Source organism: Podarcis gaigeae, assembly GCF_964106915.1.
Source record: "Podarcis gaigeae genome assembly, chromosome: 3".
Taxonomy (NCBI): domain Eukaryota; kingdom Metazoa; phylum Chordata; class Lepidosauria; order Squamata; family Lacertidae; genus Podarcis; species Podarcis gaigeae.
The window spans coordinates 106,568,701-106,584,341 of NC_139680.1; the positions used below are offsets into that span (position 1 = coordinate 106,568,701).

The 15,641-nt window shown below is 39.7% G+C and overlaps 1 protein-coding gene and 1 long non-coding RNA gene across 4 annotated transcripts in view; one reads left to right on the forward strand and one right to left on the reverse strand.

Annotated features, from left to right (window-relative positions):
• LOC310842122 overlaps nt 1-8,336 on the reverse strand; it is a 31,491-nt gene extending 23,155 nt beyond the window's left edge. Inside the window, exons 1-2 of the long non-coding RNA XR_014562892.1 lie at nt 5,054-8,336; nt 116-3,845 (exon numbers count right to left, since the gene is read on the reverse strand). This is a non-coding gene — a long non-coding RNA (uncharacterized lncRNA). The remainder of the gene's footprint in view (nt 1-115; nt 3,846-5,053) is intronic.
• The window catches only part of ACSS1 (acyl-CoA synthetase short chain family member 1), a gene marked incomplete at its 5' end in the record, with an annotated part of 31,440 nt that continues 16,544 nt past the window's right edge, over nt 746-15,641 (forward strand). Inside the window, 3 exons of one of the 3 annotated variants that reach the window (XM_083733344.1) lie at nt 746-1,097; nt 8,559-8,655; nt 14,853-15,052. In XM_083733344.1, the coding sequence (XP_083589470.1) occupies nt 746-1,097; nt 8,559-8,655; nt 14,853-15,052 (649 nt within the window). Of the gene's footprint in view, nt 1,098-8,558; nt 8,656-9,179; nt 9,311-11,383; nt 11,449-14,852; nt 15,053-15,641 lie in introns of those variants that run through there. The other 2 variants (XM_083733346.1, XM_083733345.1) reach the window with 2 other exon arrangements.

A 15,641-nucleotide genomic window follows, 5' to 3' on the forward strand; every position in this document is an offset into this window, starting at 1 on the left:
CTTTTGCCCCCTGGTTACTTACGCCTAGCTTTGTGTCAATTTCTCTTTGGGGAAAAAAAAGGACCTTGCCAAACCTTAAGGTACCGCACCAGTCGAATTTTATTTACACACCCACCTTTCCAACGTTTGCAATTAACGTTTCCGAATAGAAATTCAGGTCTCAACCCTAAGAGAGATCACCCGCAAAAGTCGCTTTGCTTTTCGGCTGTGGGAGAAGCTGCAGCTCAAAACGTGCGGTTTACAGAGAATATGCTTTTCCTCCTCAACAAACCTGTGATGGAGGTGAGGCTGAGCGAGAGAGAGAAACCAGCCCAAATGGGGTCGCCCTGAGCTTCGGCCGCGGCTGAGTGCCGATTTTTGAACTTTTTTCGAATCCCGCCTCACGATTTAACGGCTTAACCGCTACCCGCTACGGCAGTTTCCGAAACTCAGGAACTTTTCAGTTGTTCCTCAGACTTCTTTTTTTAAAAGTTTCCCCTCTGCTAAAGAGGCCGAGCGCTCGCGCTCAGTTCCTCTTTCCCCTCATGAGACGCAGGGGAAAAGGGCGGGAAAGGCGTGGTGAGGCGAAGGAGGAGGAGAAGGAGGAAGCGCGCAGGGCCAACTTGGCTGGGCCAACTCAGAGCCTCAGGCCAGGCGGGCGGTTTCGAAAGCCGCTTCCCCTCTTTCGCCCCCCTCGGAGGCGGCGCCGAGCCGGTTTCAGCGCCCCCCGCCGCTACACACCTGCCAAACCTTCGCCGGCGGCCTTATGGCAGCCACACCGTCCGCGGCTGCTGCCCTGAGCCGCTTGCGGAGCGCCCTGAGCAGGCGGCGAGGAAGGCTGCCCTGGTGGAGCCGGAGCTGGCCGGGCGCCCCCTGGGGACGGCCTTCGTGCGGCCGCCTCCTCAGCGGCGGCCGTTGTCTCTCTCAGGCGAGCGACCCCTTCCTGAGGGGGAGCTATGGCGAGGTGTCCCGGAGGGCGGCCGAGGCGCCCGGGGCTTTCTGGGGGGCGCTGGCTCGGGAGGCGCTGCTGTGGGACGCCGCACACCACACCGACTGCGAGTGGGATTTCGCGCAGGGCTGCGTCCGCTGGTTCTTGGGCGGCCGCTTAAATGTGGCGGGTAAGGAGCGCTTTCCTTGGACAGGACAGGAGGGGCGAGGAATTGCCCCTGGCGCGCGCACATCTTATATATAGCTATATATCTCTCCTCGGTCCGTCTTCTCATTCCTCGAGTCCTTCAGGTTTCGAAAGCTTATCTAATTCAGTGCCTGGAAGTCACTACCCAAGTGATATGGAAAGCCAGGCGCCTGCGAAGTGATGAGGTGGCTGTTAATGCGGTGAAGATAAAGAAAATAAGGGGTCGAATGCACTCTGCATATGCTCAGAGGCACCTGCATTGTGTCAGGTCGGGCCTTTTCGATCGGCCCTGCTGCGAAAAACAAGTTTTAGGGCCTGAGCTATGGCTTTCTGGAGTTTTCCAGTGCAGAATGCAGTTCATCTTGTGCATCTGCAGTTCATAGGGTGCCTAGGCTAGGAAAGAGTTTTGGAATAAGACCTCGAAGAGTCAACATAAAAAAGGGGGAAAAAAAATAGCTGTGGCTCTTAGGATAATGCATCTTCATATTTAAAACACATTTTCTCCCCACCATCTGACGTGCATTTGTGAAAGCCAATGTGGCCCTGTGAACAGAGTACAGGAAATAGAGTTCAAAGTAGACAAACAAGCTTTTTCAGCAATTGTCAGCTCACATAATGGAAGCAACCTTTGTTTTGTGTGATGCAGGTGGCCTTCCTTAAAGATATGCTGGGAGGGAAAGCAATATGCAAATAAGTGAATTGGTCATTATTTTTATTTCATTGTGTTTGAGGTCACGGCCGGTTCATCATTCTTATATGACATGTTTTTTTGCTGCTGTGGTTCTTGTGAGGTAGGGAAGCAGCATTTTCATCTTACAAATTAATAGCATTTAAATACTTTGCTGTGGGATGGCAGGGGAGGGGGGGAGGCATTTTACCTCCAGTGGACATTTCCATTGGTGCTTGGAAATACCAGATGGAATGCGGTTGAGCAAGCGTTCCAGGGCCTCCCTTATTTATACTGTATAGTCATATATCAACGTAAAAAGCAGATTATAAGAACAGAAGAACAGCCTGCTGGATCAGGCCAATTGCCCATCTAGTCCAGCATCCTGTTCTCACAGTGGCCAGCCACATGCCTGTGGGAAACCAAGGAGCAGAACATGAGCACAAGAGCACTCTCCCCTCCTGTGTTTTCTAGCAACTGGTAGTGTGAAACATTACTGCCTCCAAAGTAAAATGAACAAAAGACAGGTCCCTGTCCCAAAGAACTTACAAAGAACATTTGCAGGTGTGTATATATATATATATATATATATATATATATATATATATTTACCAAAGAACTTAAAAGTCACAATTACTTAAAGCTCTCTGAGAGCTCTTTTGGGTGGCAATTTTGCATACTTCTGGTTGCTTGCTGTGTACCATATTGAGAGTGTGGGAAGCAGAATAAAATGAGTACCCTTGCCGTGTGTGTGTGATTATGATGCACACAGGTTGGATATATACTAAAAGCATGTCTTTCAACATTTGAGATTGCCATATAGGTTTACCTCATGATTATATTGATTGATTGATTGATTATTATTTCAGGTGGCAGCTTTTTCTATTGATTAACCCTGAGAATGAGCATAGTCCCTGGATGTTGGCTGCAAAGTGCATGTCATTTCACATTGGCCTACAAACATTTCATGCATTAGACTTTGCAGTTATATTAAAACAGTTAAGCACAAATAAATAACAGTATTAACATGTTAGATCCATAATTCCAACCCCATCAAGGGTTACTGTGCTCCACTAAAAAGAAAACTAGACCCCAAAGCCCTTTAATTTGCTGTCCTGTTTTTCCACAGAGTTGTTAAAAATACAAACCACCACTTGCTTCCTTCATTGTTTTAGACTCTTCACATCTGCTCCACAACCTTTTAATCACCTGGCTGACCTCAGATCTTCTGGAAACTACCATCTGTTTTAAAACTAGATTGGCCATTTTTTCTAGTTTGGGCTGATTCTTTTGTAACTGTTGCATTACAAGCTAGATATAGGATGGGCTTAGTTTGACTAGTAGAAAATAAGGTGTTGTCCTATCAAAAAGCTATGCAATGCCATAAGAATGTAAATGAAACAGCTTCCAGAAGCTTTCCTTGCAAAAGAACCTATTGTTAGATTTTTGAAAATCCTGCTGTTAAAAATAAGACATGTATAAATAAAGGCCTTGTAAGACATATACTGTACAGTATGTACTTTTACATGATTCTGCAGAAAGAGTGAATGTATCAATACTGAAACATGGAAAGCTCAAGGAGCTATAGTTGGTGATGGTGCTAACCACTTAATTCAACACAAATTCCTCTTAAATAGTTGCTATGGGCACTACATTTTTCTGGTACATGGAATGCTTGTTGCTAGGAAGCCTCATCTGTGGAAGTTGAACTTGGCTTTGTGGTAAAAGCACAATTTGTTCCCACCCCTCCTGCTTTTAAAACTTGGATAGTAAATGAAACTGCTAGCAGATGAGGATGTGATTTCTCTTTATTATTGGTTTTCTGCAGGGTCTGTAATACTAAAATGCTTTGTGACAATTTTTTTAAAAAAATAAAAATCTAACTTGACCACAGTTGACAATTGAAAAAATGACCTACAACCTCTCCAAATACTGTATTATGTACTTAGCATGAGACTGAATTTTTTTTTTTGCTCCTGCATCCCTTTTCCTTTTCGTCATGTCATAATGGTTTATGATATTTCAGCAATTACAGAAGTATAAATAACAAAAATGAAGATTTAACTTTTTTTTTTAAAATAAATTTTTATTCAAATTTTCACAAATTCAAACATAACACAAATAAAGAAAAAACAAAATAGTAAAACAATATAGAAAAGAAAACACAAACATAAAACACATATAAATTCTAATTTTTCTTTCTTATAACTTGCTTTCCCGACTTCCTCATACCTCCCCTTTCTGTATTCTAATTCCTGGATAAATTTTCAGCAAATTCTTCCCATACTTTTAACTTAATTTTAATATTGTTTTGTTTCTTTAATTTTACACTTGCCGCAATTAACCCCTTATTTTATAATCCAGCGTCTTTCTAACATTCATTAATTTTACAATATTTCTTTAAATATTCTTTAAATTTTCCCCAGTCCTCTTCCGCCGTATCCCTTCTCTGGTCTCGGATTCTGTTCATCATTTCCGCCAGTCCCATGTAGTCAATCACCTTCATCTGCCATTCTTCCACGGTGGGTAGATCTTGCGTCTTCCAGTACTTTGCGATGAGTATTCTTGCAGCTGTTGTAGCATACATAAAGAAAGTTCTATCCTTCTTTAACACCAATTGGCCTACAATGCCCAGAAGAAAGGCCTCTGGTTTCTTAGGGAAAGTGTACTTAAGTACCTTTTTCAGTTCATTATAGATCATTTCCCAGAAAGCCTTAATCCTTGGGCACGTCCACCAAAGGTGAAAGAATGTTCCTTCAGTTTCTTTACATTTCCAACATTTATTATCGGACAAGTGATAATTTTTTGCAAGCTTGACTGGGGTCATGTACCACCTATAGATCATTTTCATGATATTCTCTCTTAAGGCATTACATGCCGTAAATTTCATGCCGGTGGTCCACAACCTTTCCCAGTCAGCAAACAAAATGTCATTGTCCTGTGCCCACTTAATCATTGCCGATTTAACCAATTCATCTTGTGTATTCCATTCCAACAGCAAATTATACATTCTTGCTAAATTCTTAGTACTGGGTTCTAACAGTTCAGTCTCTAATTTTGATTTTTCCACCTGGAAGCCAATTTTTCTGTCCATTTTGAAAACTTCCATTATTTGATAGTAATGAAGCCAATCTCTCACTTTCCCCTTTAATTTCTCAAAACTTTGCAGTTTCAATTTGTCCCCCTCTTGTTCCAAAATTTCTCCATATCTCGGCCAGTTGGCCTCCATATTAAGTTTTTTAGGAGCCTTTCCCTCCATTGGCGACAACCACCTTGGAGTTTTACTTTCTCCATGAGCTTTAACATTGATTCTGTTACTTTAATGGGATGGACAAGCCATGCACCCTCAGTCCCGGCCTTATTTTTTATTTGGAACAGACTATTACTCCCACATGTCCTGCTTTGAAAGAAGCTGAATATACCAAAGGTTTTCCCTGTCTATTTGTCTTAGTAACTTTCTTTTTTCTCCTTTGGCAAAGATTATTCAAAGTAGAATTATAAGTTTAATGCTAAACATAATGAATCTGTGACTGTAGACTTCGAGCATATTCAATTACATATTGAAAAAGTAAGGGAAAATAGTGAAAGATGAAGCTATTTGAGGTTCTTACTGTACAATGTTGGCGACCAACAATGAGAGAGGGCTATTGCATTTGTGCCTTGCTTGTGAATTTCCTAGAGGCAACTGATTCTGCTGTCAAAGTCATAAAGTATGTGTTAGTGCAGCTTTGGTAGATGAGAACTGAACATTTTGGCTTTAGCATTCCAAAAATGCTTTTTTAATAGCTGCTTTTCTCCTGTAAAGTTGTTTATAATACCAGGATCTTAATTTTTGTTGTGTTAAGTAATACTAAAGAATAGGTGAAAGTGCCTCTCAACATGTGCTATGCAGAGTGCTGATCCCTCACTGCTTTTGTGTGCAATCAATAGGGTTCTAATTGTAATTACTGTTTTAACTAGCAATAACAAGGTAATAAGATTTTAAATCCACAGTGGTTCATTATAAAGTAAGTGGCTCTGAATCCCTCTTATAGGAACTGGTGTCCCCATGGCTGTTTGCCGCTACCTGTGATTGCATAAACAGTGGCTGTCACCACCCCCACTAAAGTTGAGTGCCAACCTTAGCAAATGAGGCACATGATACTTTATAGGGGAAGGGTTGTAGCTCAGTAGTAGAGCATCTTCTTTGCATGCAGAAGGTCCCAGGTTCAAGCATCTGTTGGGAATGTTCCCTGCCTGAAATCCTGGAAAGCCATTGCCAGTCAGAGTCAGTTCCACCTGTGGGATGGTTGTGGGAGGTGGCATGATTAATGTTCTTGTGGGTGTAGCCAGGTTTTTTTGGGGGGGGACTGACGTGATTGGTCAGTTAAGGATATTACTTGATGGGGGGCAACTGGCCCCCCTTGGCTACACCCATGATTGTTCTCCATATAAAAAAGCTTCCTTTCTTTAGAAACAATTACAGTAGAGGTTATATTAGGACCTTTCTTCCCACTTCCTCTCTGTTAATTTAAATACAGTTGCACTCATTTACACTTACAGTTCAATTCAGTTAATAAAAAAGATACAGCTGTTTCTCTTACACTGCTCTGTTAACCATGTTTACTCAGAATTAAGTCCCACAGAGTACAGTAGGCCTTAACTCTCTTGTCACAGTGCTTAGTATTGCATCCTTCATTATTCCAATTGTTCTAATTCTAAGTGTAACACAGCTTCATAAAACTCATGGGATTTAAACCTAGGCACATCAGTTCTTCAACACTTTCTGGATGTGAGTTTCTATTTTCAACAATTACCCATTTTCAACAATTACCACAGTGATCAGGTTTCATCATTGCAGCTGACATGCTGGAGAAATCTACAGTAAAGTCACAGATGACATTTTCCAGAAATGCCACATTTTCTTCAGCTGCTTCTTTTTACAAGTTAATATTCTACAAGGTGAGGGTGTTAAGGTTACTCACAGATGGCTTATTATGCTGAAAGAAACTGCTTTAGAATCCATTTCAATTTGATCATTGACTAGCATTCGGTCCAATTCTTTGTAGCTTACATGTGACATTGTTCAAAATTCAACAGGAAAAGCTGCCAATTTTCATTTATTTTAATGGAGCTTTGTATATTATGCACACTTTTGTTAATTATATTGTGACTCCATTTCATATTTGCTCTACTTATCACTTTCTCTTCTTATCTTCATAGCACTGTTGTATGCATTCTTACTTAGAAGATGACAATAACTTGCTTAAATTGGTTTAGAGTTGATGTGTTAATGTTTAATGGGGGAATGTATCTTGTTGTACATGTTTCATAGAAGAGGATAGCAAATTGCATTGTAATAAAAGGGTAAAAAGAAAAAATGATTATAAGGTGGAGTATAAAAATATTTAAAAATAAGTAGAATTTAGCTAAAAAGCAATTCTCAATCAAGTCACCAGTGTATAGAAATAATCAAGGTCATGAAAACCATTTAAATGTTAAATATTAAGGAAGAGAAGAGTTAAATGACCTAGTTAAGCTACCATTGCCATACACATAAGAGTTGAGAAGGTACTTGAATGTGGCTGGAATAATTAAAGGACTCTAGTGCTGCTTTTGTTTATTGAAGAAGCCTTAATTTTCAAGGATGTGATATTTGGTCAGGCATGGGGGGGGGATATACAGTGGAATTAAGTATTTTACTGCATAATTTTCCCAGTAAAGTTTCTTTAAGCTTTGTACAGTGAAGAACTGTCCTTGATTGTTGATTACAGTATTTGTAAATAGAGGACTCCCTTAGGGTCAAATTAAAAGAAAAGGACACCAAGAAGGGCATTGAAGGGATTGGCTGAAGAGCACAACACTACAGTATTAGGTTTCCAAAACATGAGCTTATAATTACAAAACATATGCATTTTTAGAAGGGTGAAACATAATTACACAACAGCTGTCTACTACAAAATCTGATGGCCAAACTTCAACTTTGATTTTAAAAGGCTGGATTTCCTAGCCTTTAAGTGCTGGAAAGAGGGCCTGCTAAACTCAAAGCTGAGGGAGAATTGTGTGTATCAATCATCCTGTGCTTAGGAGGCAGGACTCCTTTCAGTATGTTATACACATTCCAATCCCTCCACATAATTGTAATATTTAGCAGAGAGAGTGGGGGCGGGGGGGGGGAGCGCTACATTAACCAAATGGCTTTCAGTCTCTTGCCTTTCCAATGTCCTGTTGCTCTGCCTTTCCTATGCAGGCCTTAGCTAGAAGCTATATTTTTCAATAAATATAAATAGATAAATATTATGCATACATTCCTGGCTTACATACCAATCACATAGCTCTTATTTGCCTGGTTTTAGACTGTAGGTGGTCAAAACTACAAGGAACATCAACAACCCATGAAGGGAGTTAGTCAGTTGTGGCCATCTTGTGTTATAAACAGAATCCTACTGTTAAAGTTTCAACAACTGTATATGGCAACTGTATCTATTGACATCCTTACATTTACTGTCTCAGCATTCGTGTAGATGCTTGACTGTAGTATATGTTTATAAACTAAACTGATGTACAGTGGAATTTCATTTAAGGATTCTGAAATACTGAAATCATCTGAATACTGTACGTTGATGCTCTTGACTATTTCATTGGGACATTATTGTAGATTTGCATGTCAGAGGCTCTTTAAATAAATTATATTTGTTCATTATCTTTAAAAAATATTAATAGCACAAGTTGATTATCAAATCTGACACTTTAGAATCTACTGTAAATGTTGCTTTTTTATAATTTGTTTCTCTGCAGTTAACTGCTTGGATCGGTATGCACAACACTCTCCAGAGAGAGTGGCTTTGATCTGGGAAAAAGATGAGCCTGGCACTGAAGAGAAAGTCACCTACAGGTATGACTTCAGAATGTGTCTTATACTGCAGTTGGGGCATGCTTACTGCCTACTTCAAGAGCTTTTGTACAAAATCTTTTCCATTCTTTAATGATGGCCAGCCTAAAGAAGAGGAATCAGTCCAGGAGTAGTGGTGAACAAGATGGCAAAGACAACCAGTGTTTCTTTTAGCAGAGCGGTTCCCAAATAGTGGGTTAGAACCCAGCAGTAGATTGATGGGACATTTGGCGGTAGCTGAACAGCCTGTCAGAAAGGGGCTACTGGAAACCATGTGGCAATGTTGCCTAAAGAATATTCATAACTGTTCAGTTGTCATTAACAGGTATTTAATAAGACAGAATTTCATTATTATTATTAAATAATTTCTGAACCACTTAATATATTAAAAAATATGTCTACAAAAAAACAACGGACAAATTAATCTATTACAAAAAAAATACAAAAGTACAGTTACATCTAAACATAGTTACACATAAAAATGTAACAAAAATTTGCCTGGCAATGCTATTTCAACACATGTACAGTAGGAAGCTAGCTGTGTCGGAAAAGGAAATACAGTTTGCAATCAAGCTGAAGCTAGTGTAAGAAAAAGTAACCAGTCCACATGGATGTGAGGTCTTTCTGCAAATGAACATGGGCTGCGTCTAAGAAAAATGTAAGAATATCTCTGTGCAGCCCACCTTGGAGGATTTGTAGTGCCACATCACAATCCTGGATTGCCAAGAAACCAAGTTAGGGTAGAGGAGCAAAAGTGAAAGCTGGTTGCACAACAGCAGTGGCCTTGGCATGGGGGTGACACTGACAGGGGAGAGTGGTGGTTTGGAACAATGGCAGAAGTATGAGTGAAGTGCTATGAATTATTTCAGAGCTGTGCATTCTTTATCTGTCTCACATGAGACAGCAAGGGAATGGAAGAGGAAGAAGTTTCAGGACAGCAAGAAGGAGGGATACTGAAAGGAAATGAGTGGCTCTTCTAAACAATGGCAGGGGTAAATTGGTCATGGGAGGGAAATTGTGGTTTTAAACAACAGCAGAGATTGTACCTTAACACAGTGTATTTCACTCCTAGAACCATTTGCTATCTTCAACATGATGTTCCAGATGCAAAGTAATAATTTAGAAAATTATGTTATTACCAAGCAAGCACTCACATGCACACAACATCCATAAGCTGAAGTTAACCTTCTCTAACTGAACAAGCTAACTGACTGACTTGCTCTTAAGATTCTACTCAATTTAAAGCTACAGCAACATATACTATCATGGGGTGTGCACACAGAGGGGGCTGCAGAACAGGGGGGAGAATGAGGCATGAAAATGGTAAGGGGGGGGTTGTCTGTGTTCAAGGGATAGTTGAAAAAAGGAGGTAGGAAAGGGAGACTGGCTGGCACAGACCTTGTCTTCTTAATGGCACATCACCTTGCTCTTTGTTTTCCAGACTGGCTCTTCTCCCAGGTGATTGCCTGTATGGGAAATTGATTTGGCCTGTTTGGCTTAAATCCAGTATCTGGCAGCCCATTTTAATACTCCAAGCCTTGATTAAACTCCAATCCCCACTAGACCCAGGAATTTAGGGGAGGATCTGACACCAATAAATTTAGGGGAATCAAGGCACCCACAAACTCCTAACAATATATTCAAATATTTAGTTTCATATTAAATATGATGGAGTCATATCCACTCTAGTCTGAGATTTGTATGAATAGCATATTTAGCTTTATTTATGAAATTAAATACATTGGAACACTCAGCCAAACCATTCATTGCATTCAATGTCTGATCACATTTAATGTATATGTTGCTTTTTAAATAGCAATTTCAGGGGCAATTTGGACATGGTGCATTTATTTATTTAACATAATTTCTATATTATTTAATTGTAACAAGCCTCTAAGTAGCATAAATAAAATGCGGGGCCCTTCCTTCTGCACTGTGATTCTGATGAAAATTGCCCCACAGAGCACAAAGTTGCTATTTGCTGTGGGAGCTATATTGTTATTAGTGTCAGTAGCAATTTATATCCCATGGCAAATGGCAGTTTCGTAGTGGGTTGTTTTCATTGATAGCACAGCATGGGGCTGGAAGAGGAACGGATAGCCCCATGTGTTGCATTCTTGATCCTGACATGGTTCCCCTTCCCCCAAATTGTGCATAAGGCTCATTGGCTATTTTAAACGCCAGTATATTCCTTTAGGTATTTTGTTAGGTTTGCCTTCAAGTAAGAGAGTTTGAAGAAACTGAGCTGTGACCATATTCTGGTCTTTGGTCGTCTCAGTAGGGACAAGGCCTGCAAACACAGTGTTTCCTTTCAAGCTGTTCTGATATCTGTTAATAATAGCAAGCTGTTAATAATAGCAGCTAATTAACCAAGCTGCTATAAAAATGCATTGACTGCTCTAAGGAGTTTTGTCCATGCCCAGCTGTTGCTTTCAATAGATGTAGGTATCGCATAGAAAGCAGGTGACCAGTGAAATAAAAATATGTGTGTTGACAAGAGGCATGAGTACTGTACTTTATCAGTAAATAGTCTGGACATTTTAGCTGGGATTATTATTATAGTCCGTGTTATATCCACATATTATTTATTATTTATTGAATTTACATCCTGCCCTTCCTCCCAAAGCAGACCAGAATGGCAAACAGATACACAATTTAAAAACAAAGGAAAAAGCATTCTATAACAGTCAACATTCTAAAGGCAGCTACAATTGAAACCATCTAAAAGCAGTTACAGTGACAGTTAATGATCTTGAGGTTGCCAGGAGCAGTATTCTTCAGCCACCAAATGCTTGGGTAAACAGGAATGTTTTCAAATTTCTCCTGCAAATTAATAATGATAGAGACAGGTGCCCCTTACTAGGGAGGGCTTTCCACAACAGGCAAAGTACCACTGAAAGGGCCCCGTCATGAGTCAGCCGAACCAACTGGGCAGCTCCCAGCAGTGGGACTATCAGCAAGGCCTCACCTTCTGATGATAGGGTCTGAGCTGGAGAAGGCGCTTTTTTGGGTCCTTGGAACCCAAGCCATTAAAGGTTTATATTGCAGCACCAGTATCACATGGTCCCTTCAAGCTACCCCTTATCAGTGCAGCAGTTGCATTCTTCACTAGCTGTAGCCTCTAGACTGTCTTCAAGGGCAGCCCCATGTAGAGCACATTACAGTAGTCTAAGCAAGAGGACAACTGAGGCCAGGCTATCCCAGTCCAGGAAGGGACCATAGCTGGTGAAACAACCTAAGCTGGGCATGAGCACTCATGGCATACATACTTCCATATCTGAAAGTAAATAATGTGTACCTCCTACTTGGAGTGTCTGGGAAACACTGAGATGGTGTTGGGAGGATAGGCCATTTTCATCTTGGGCCTTAACTTGGGAGCAAATATTTTCATTGGGAGTTTCTCATATCCCTAGTTCTTTTTTTTTTTTTAAGCAGGTCAAAAGCTGTTTGCCACTTGTTCAAAAGTTTTGGCACTTTGCTTCCCTCCCTGTAGAATGCCCTCCCATCAGATGTCAAAGAGATAAACAACTACACAACCTTTAGAAGACATCTGAAGGAGGCCCTCTATAGGGAAGTTTTTAATGGTTGGTGTTTTTTGTGGTATCATATGTGTTGTAAGCCACCCAGATGGGTCGGGTAATAATAATAATAATAATACTGTAGTAGTGGTAGTAATAATAATAATAATAATAATAATAATAAAATTAGTGTTATTATTTTATGGGGAAAGTTTGTAGATTATCTGAAAAATGTGTGTGATGTGAAAACAACGCTAGTGGAATTTCAGGAGGCACTGTAAAAACAAAGAAGTATTGTTAATATGAAATAAAGGGAGAAGGGACGTTTAATGGCAATACGAATGAAGGGAATGAGTATTAAGGATATACCGGTAAATATGGATGATTGTCAGAGACACTGAAGGAAGTTCAAAAAGACATGATTTGTTAAAATTTGATTAAAAATGTATAATTGTATGGAAAACTAATAAAAATTTATTGGCAAAAAACAACAACAAATGGGTGGGGTAATAATAATAATACTGTAGTAGTGGTAGTAGTAGTAATAATAATAATAAAATTAGTGTTATTATTTTATGACTTGTAGCTACATGTATTTGGAAAATATATAATATGGTGACAATGAACTGGTGATCATCAGTTAAGGTTTTGCTCTGGATTTTTGCAGCATGATCCTGATGCATATTTGCAAAATACACAGTGCCATCTTGACTCCTATTTGCAAAATACACAGTCATAAAACTGATCCATTGACAGCTGCCAGTGGATAGATAAATGTAATATATTTCCATGAAAATATTTGCGTTATCTCAGGAGAATGCATGGAAGCATTGGCATATTGATAACTGTATAGGAACTGTCAGCACAAGAGGCTGCTGCCTTTTTTTAGAGGTGTCGAATTGCGAATGCCTGGATAGCATTGCAGCCTACTTCTTGAGTGGAGGAATGGAAAATATTATACAACAATATATATACATTAATAGGAATGGAAACAGTTCTAGCTTTTGTTGCTGGCTGGCTTTCTTTCTGATCACAATACAGGGAGGGAGGAGTTTGTGGCCCTCTAGATGTTGCTGGATTGCAGCTCTTATCATTCTGCAAATTTCTCCTGGCTGTTTCTTCCTGCTGTGCTTCATCTGGTTACAGAGCAGTACTGGGAGGAAAAATAGCCAAGGGCGTTTGCAGGGGATAATCCAGTGGTGGCTCGTGCCTACAGGGACTGGTAGGGCAGAAGGCAGAGAGCTGCACGAGGGCAATGCTGAGACTGAGAGGAGGCACTGACAACCAGTGCCACCCTCAAGACTGAAAGCAGGTAGGTGGAGCCAGCTGAGGTTGGTGGAGCAGTGTCCCATTTGACCTAGTGGACCAGCCTTCACCAGACTCATCCATGGATATGAGCGGGATTAAACTCCACCTGTCAATTCTCACTTGTAAATATCTTCTGGTCCCTTTGTTAGTAATAGGAGACAAAACCTCAGCTTGGAAATCTTGAATTTACTTCACAATGTGTAGTTCTGTCTTTATAGTCCCTTCTGAAATGTTCTGATCCTGTGCAGGACATTGATACCATATTCTTGAAACATATCTGAATTATTTGGATAGTGTGAGATAGAATGGTTGTCTACTAAGACAGCTATGGTTTGGCAGACATCCAAGTTTCTCATTTTTGTTTAGCCATAAAACTTGTAGATAGCTTTGGAAGAGATACGAACTTTATATCAGTCTCCATTTAATTATTTTTAGACTCTATTCTAAGAGTAAAAACAACTTTTTAAAAAATAGCCTTGTTCATAGATTTGTTGATTTCGGGTTGGGCCATTAGTTGCGTAAGAAGTAATTACACAATCAAATGCATATGAAACAAATTACAGTTTTTAAGGCTGAGCAAGGAGGCATGCTTCTTACAAACATTCTTTTTTATATTTGAACACTGTAAGTGTCTCTCGAATGCTAAGAATGTTGATGAAGGCCAAGTATTCCTCATGTCAATATTTCAAAAGCACCATTGATTTCTATGGTTCAGCCAATGTTGTTATCCAAAAGACCAGCAAGAAACAAAGCTAAGGATTGTTTATACCATTTTTTGGTATAATTCAGATAACAACTTCTCTGAACTTTAGATCATGTATTAAAATGGTTGCTCTCAGCTGTTAAAACAGTGCATATATTTCATTATATGACATACCTCATTCTGTCTTAATGGCAGGTAATTAATTAATACATAGTAAATAACTAAATCCTGCATAGATGGGAAGTTTGGTGTAGTAATAATTATCTGTTATAGATCTTTAGACTGGCCAGTGAATAATTTCCAAAACATTTTTCCCATTTCATAAGTTCACTACTAACAATGAGTGGGTACCAACTGCATGTACAATATTAGGCAAAAAGGCAGTTTCAGATTTGTAACTTTGTTTACGATATAGAAGTAAAGTAAAAATGCTCAATTGGATCATCCACTAGGACATAAAAAAAATTCTGGTGGAAATGGATTTTCCCCCAATGCTAATTACACTAATTGGCACAGGGGCTTTTCCTGGGATATCTCCCAATTCAAAATTTTCTTAAAAACTCCAATTACTGGGATTGGCATTGCTTTATACAAGCCTTATGCTATAGAAATACATATTTAACAAACTGGAGCATACAGAAATGACATCGTTGTTCTTTCCTGTGTTGCAGGGAGCTTCTGGATATGACTTGCCGCCTTGCTAATACATTAAAGAAAAATGGAATAAAAAAAGGGGACCGAGTTGCTATTTATATGCCTGTGTCCCCAATGGCAGTGGCTGCCATGTTGGCTTGTGCCAGAATTGGTGCTGTTCATACCGTTGTCTTTGCTGGATTCAGTGCAGATTCATTGGCAGGGAGGATCAATGACTGTGAGTAGTCTTCAGATACTGGGAAGGGGTAGCTGATAACCATTCATAGTACAGTATGACTTTTTTCTCATATTGCAGGGCAGTTCTCTTCACACACAACAGGCATTCCCATTATGCATGACTAATATTCTCCATCTTTGAAAAGAATGTGTTAGCCTCTGTATGCACAAAATGTGTGTACATTAGAGCCCTTTGTAGTATGTTGTGAGGATCATTGGTCAATGGGCCTCATTACACCCACCAGCCAGTTATATGATATCAGATGCAGAGATTTGTTATCTGCAGGCTTAGCATCACAGCACTATGATAAGAGTTAAGCCTCTGCTTAACTATAGAGTCTTGAAGCTTCTTACAAACTAACAATTTTATCAGGGGGTGTAATCTTTTGTGGACAAGAGTCTGTTTCTAGTTTTGCTACAAGACCTTTTGTTTATACTGCAACAGAAAACACAGCTACCCCCTCTGGATACTGTGTATGAGCTACTGTTCTGCTATACTATACAGTATATAATGTCTTGGTTACAATATTACTCAGAACAATAATGGAGGAAAACAAACTGCTAAGTCCACAAATGATTTTTCTTATTAG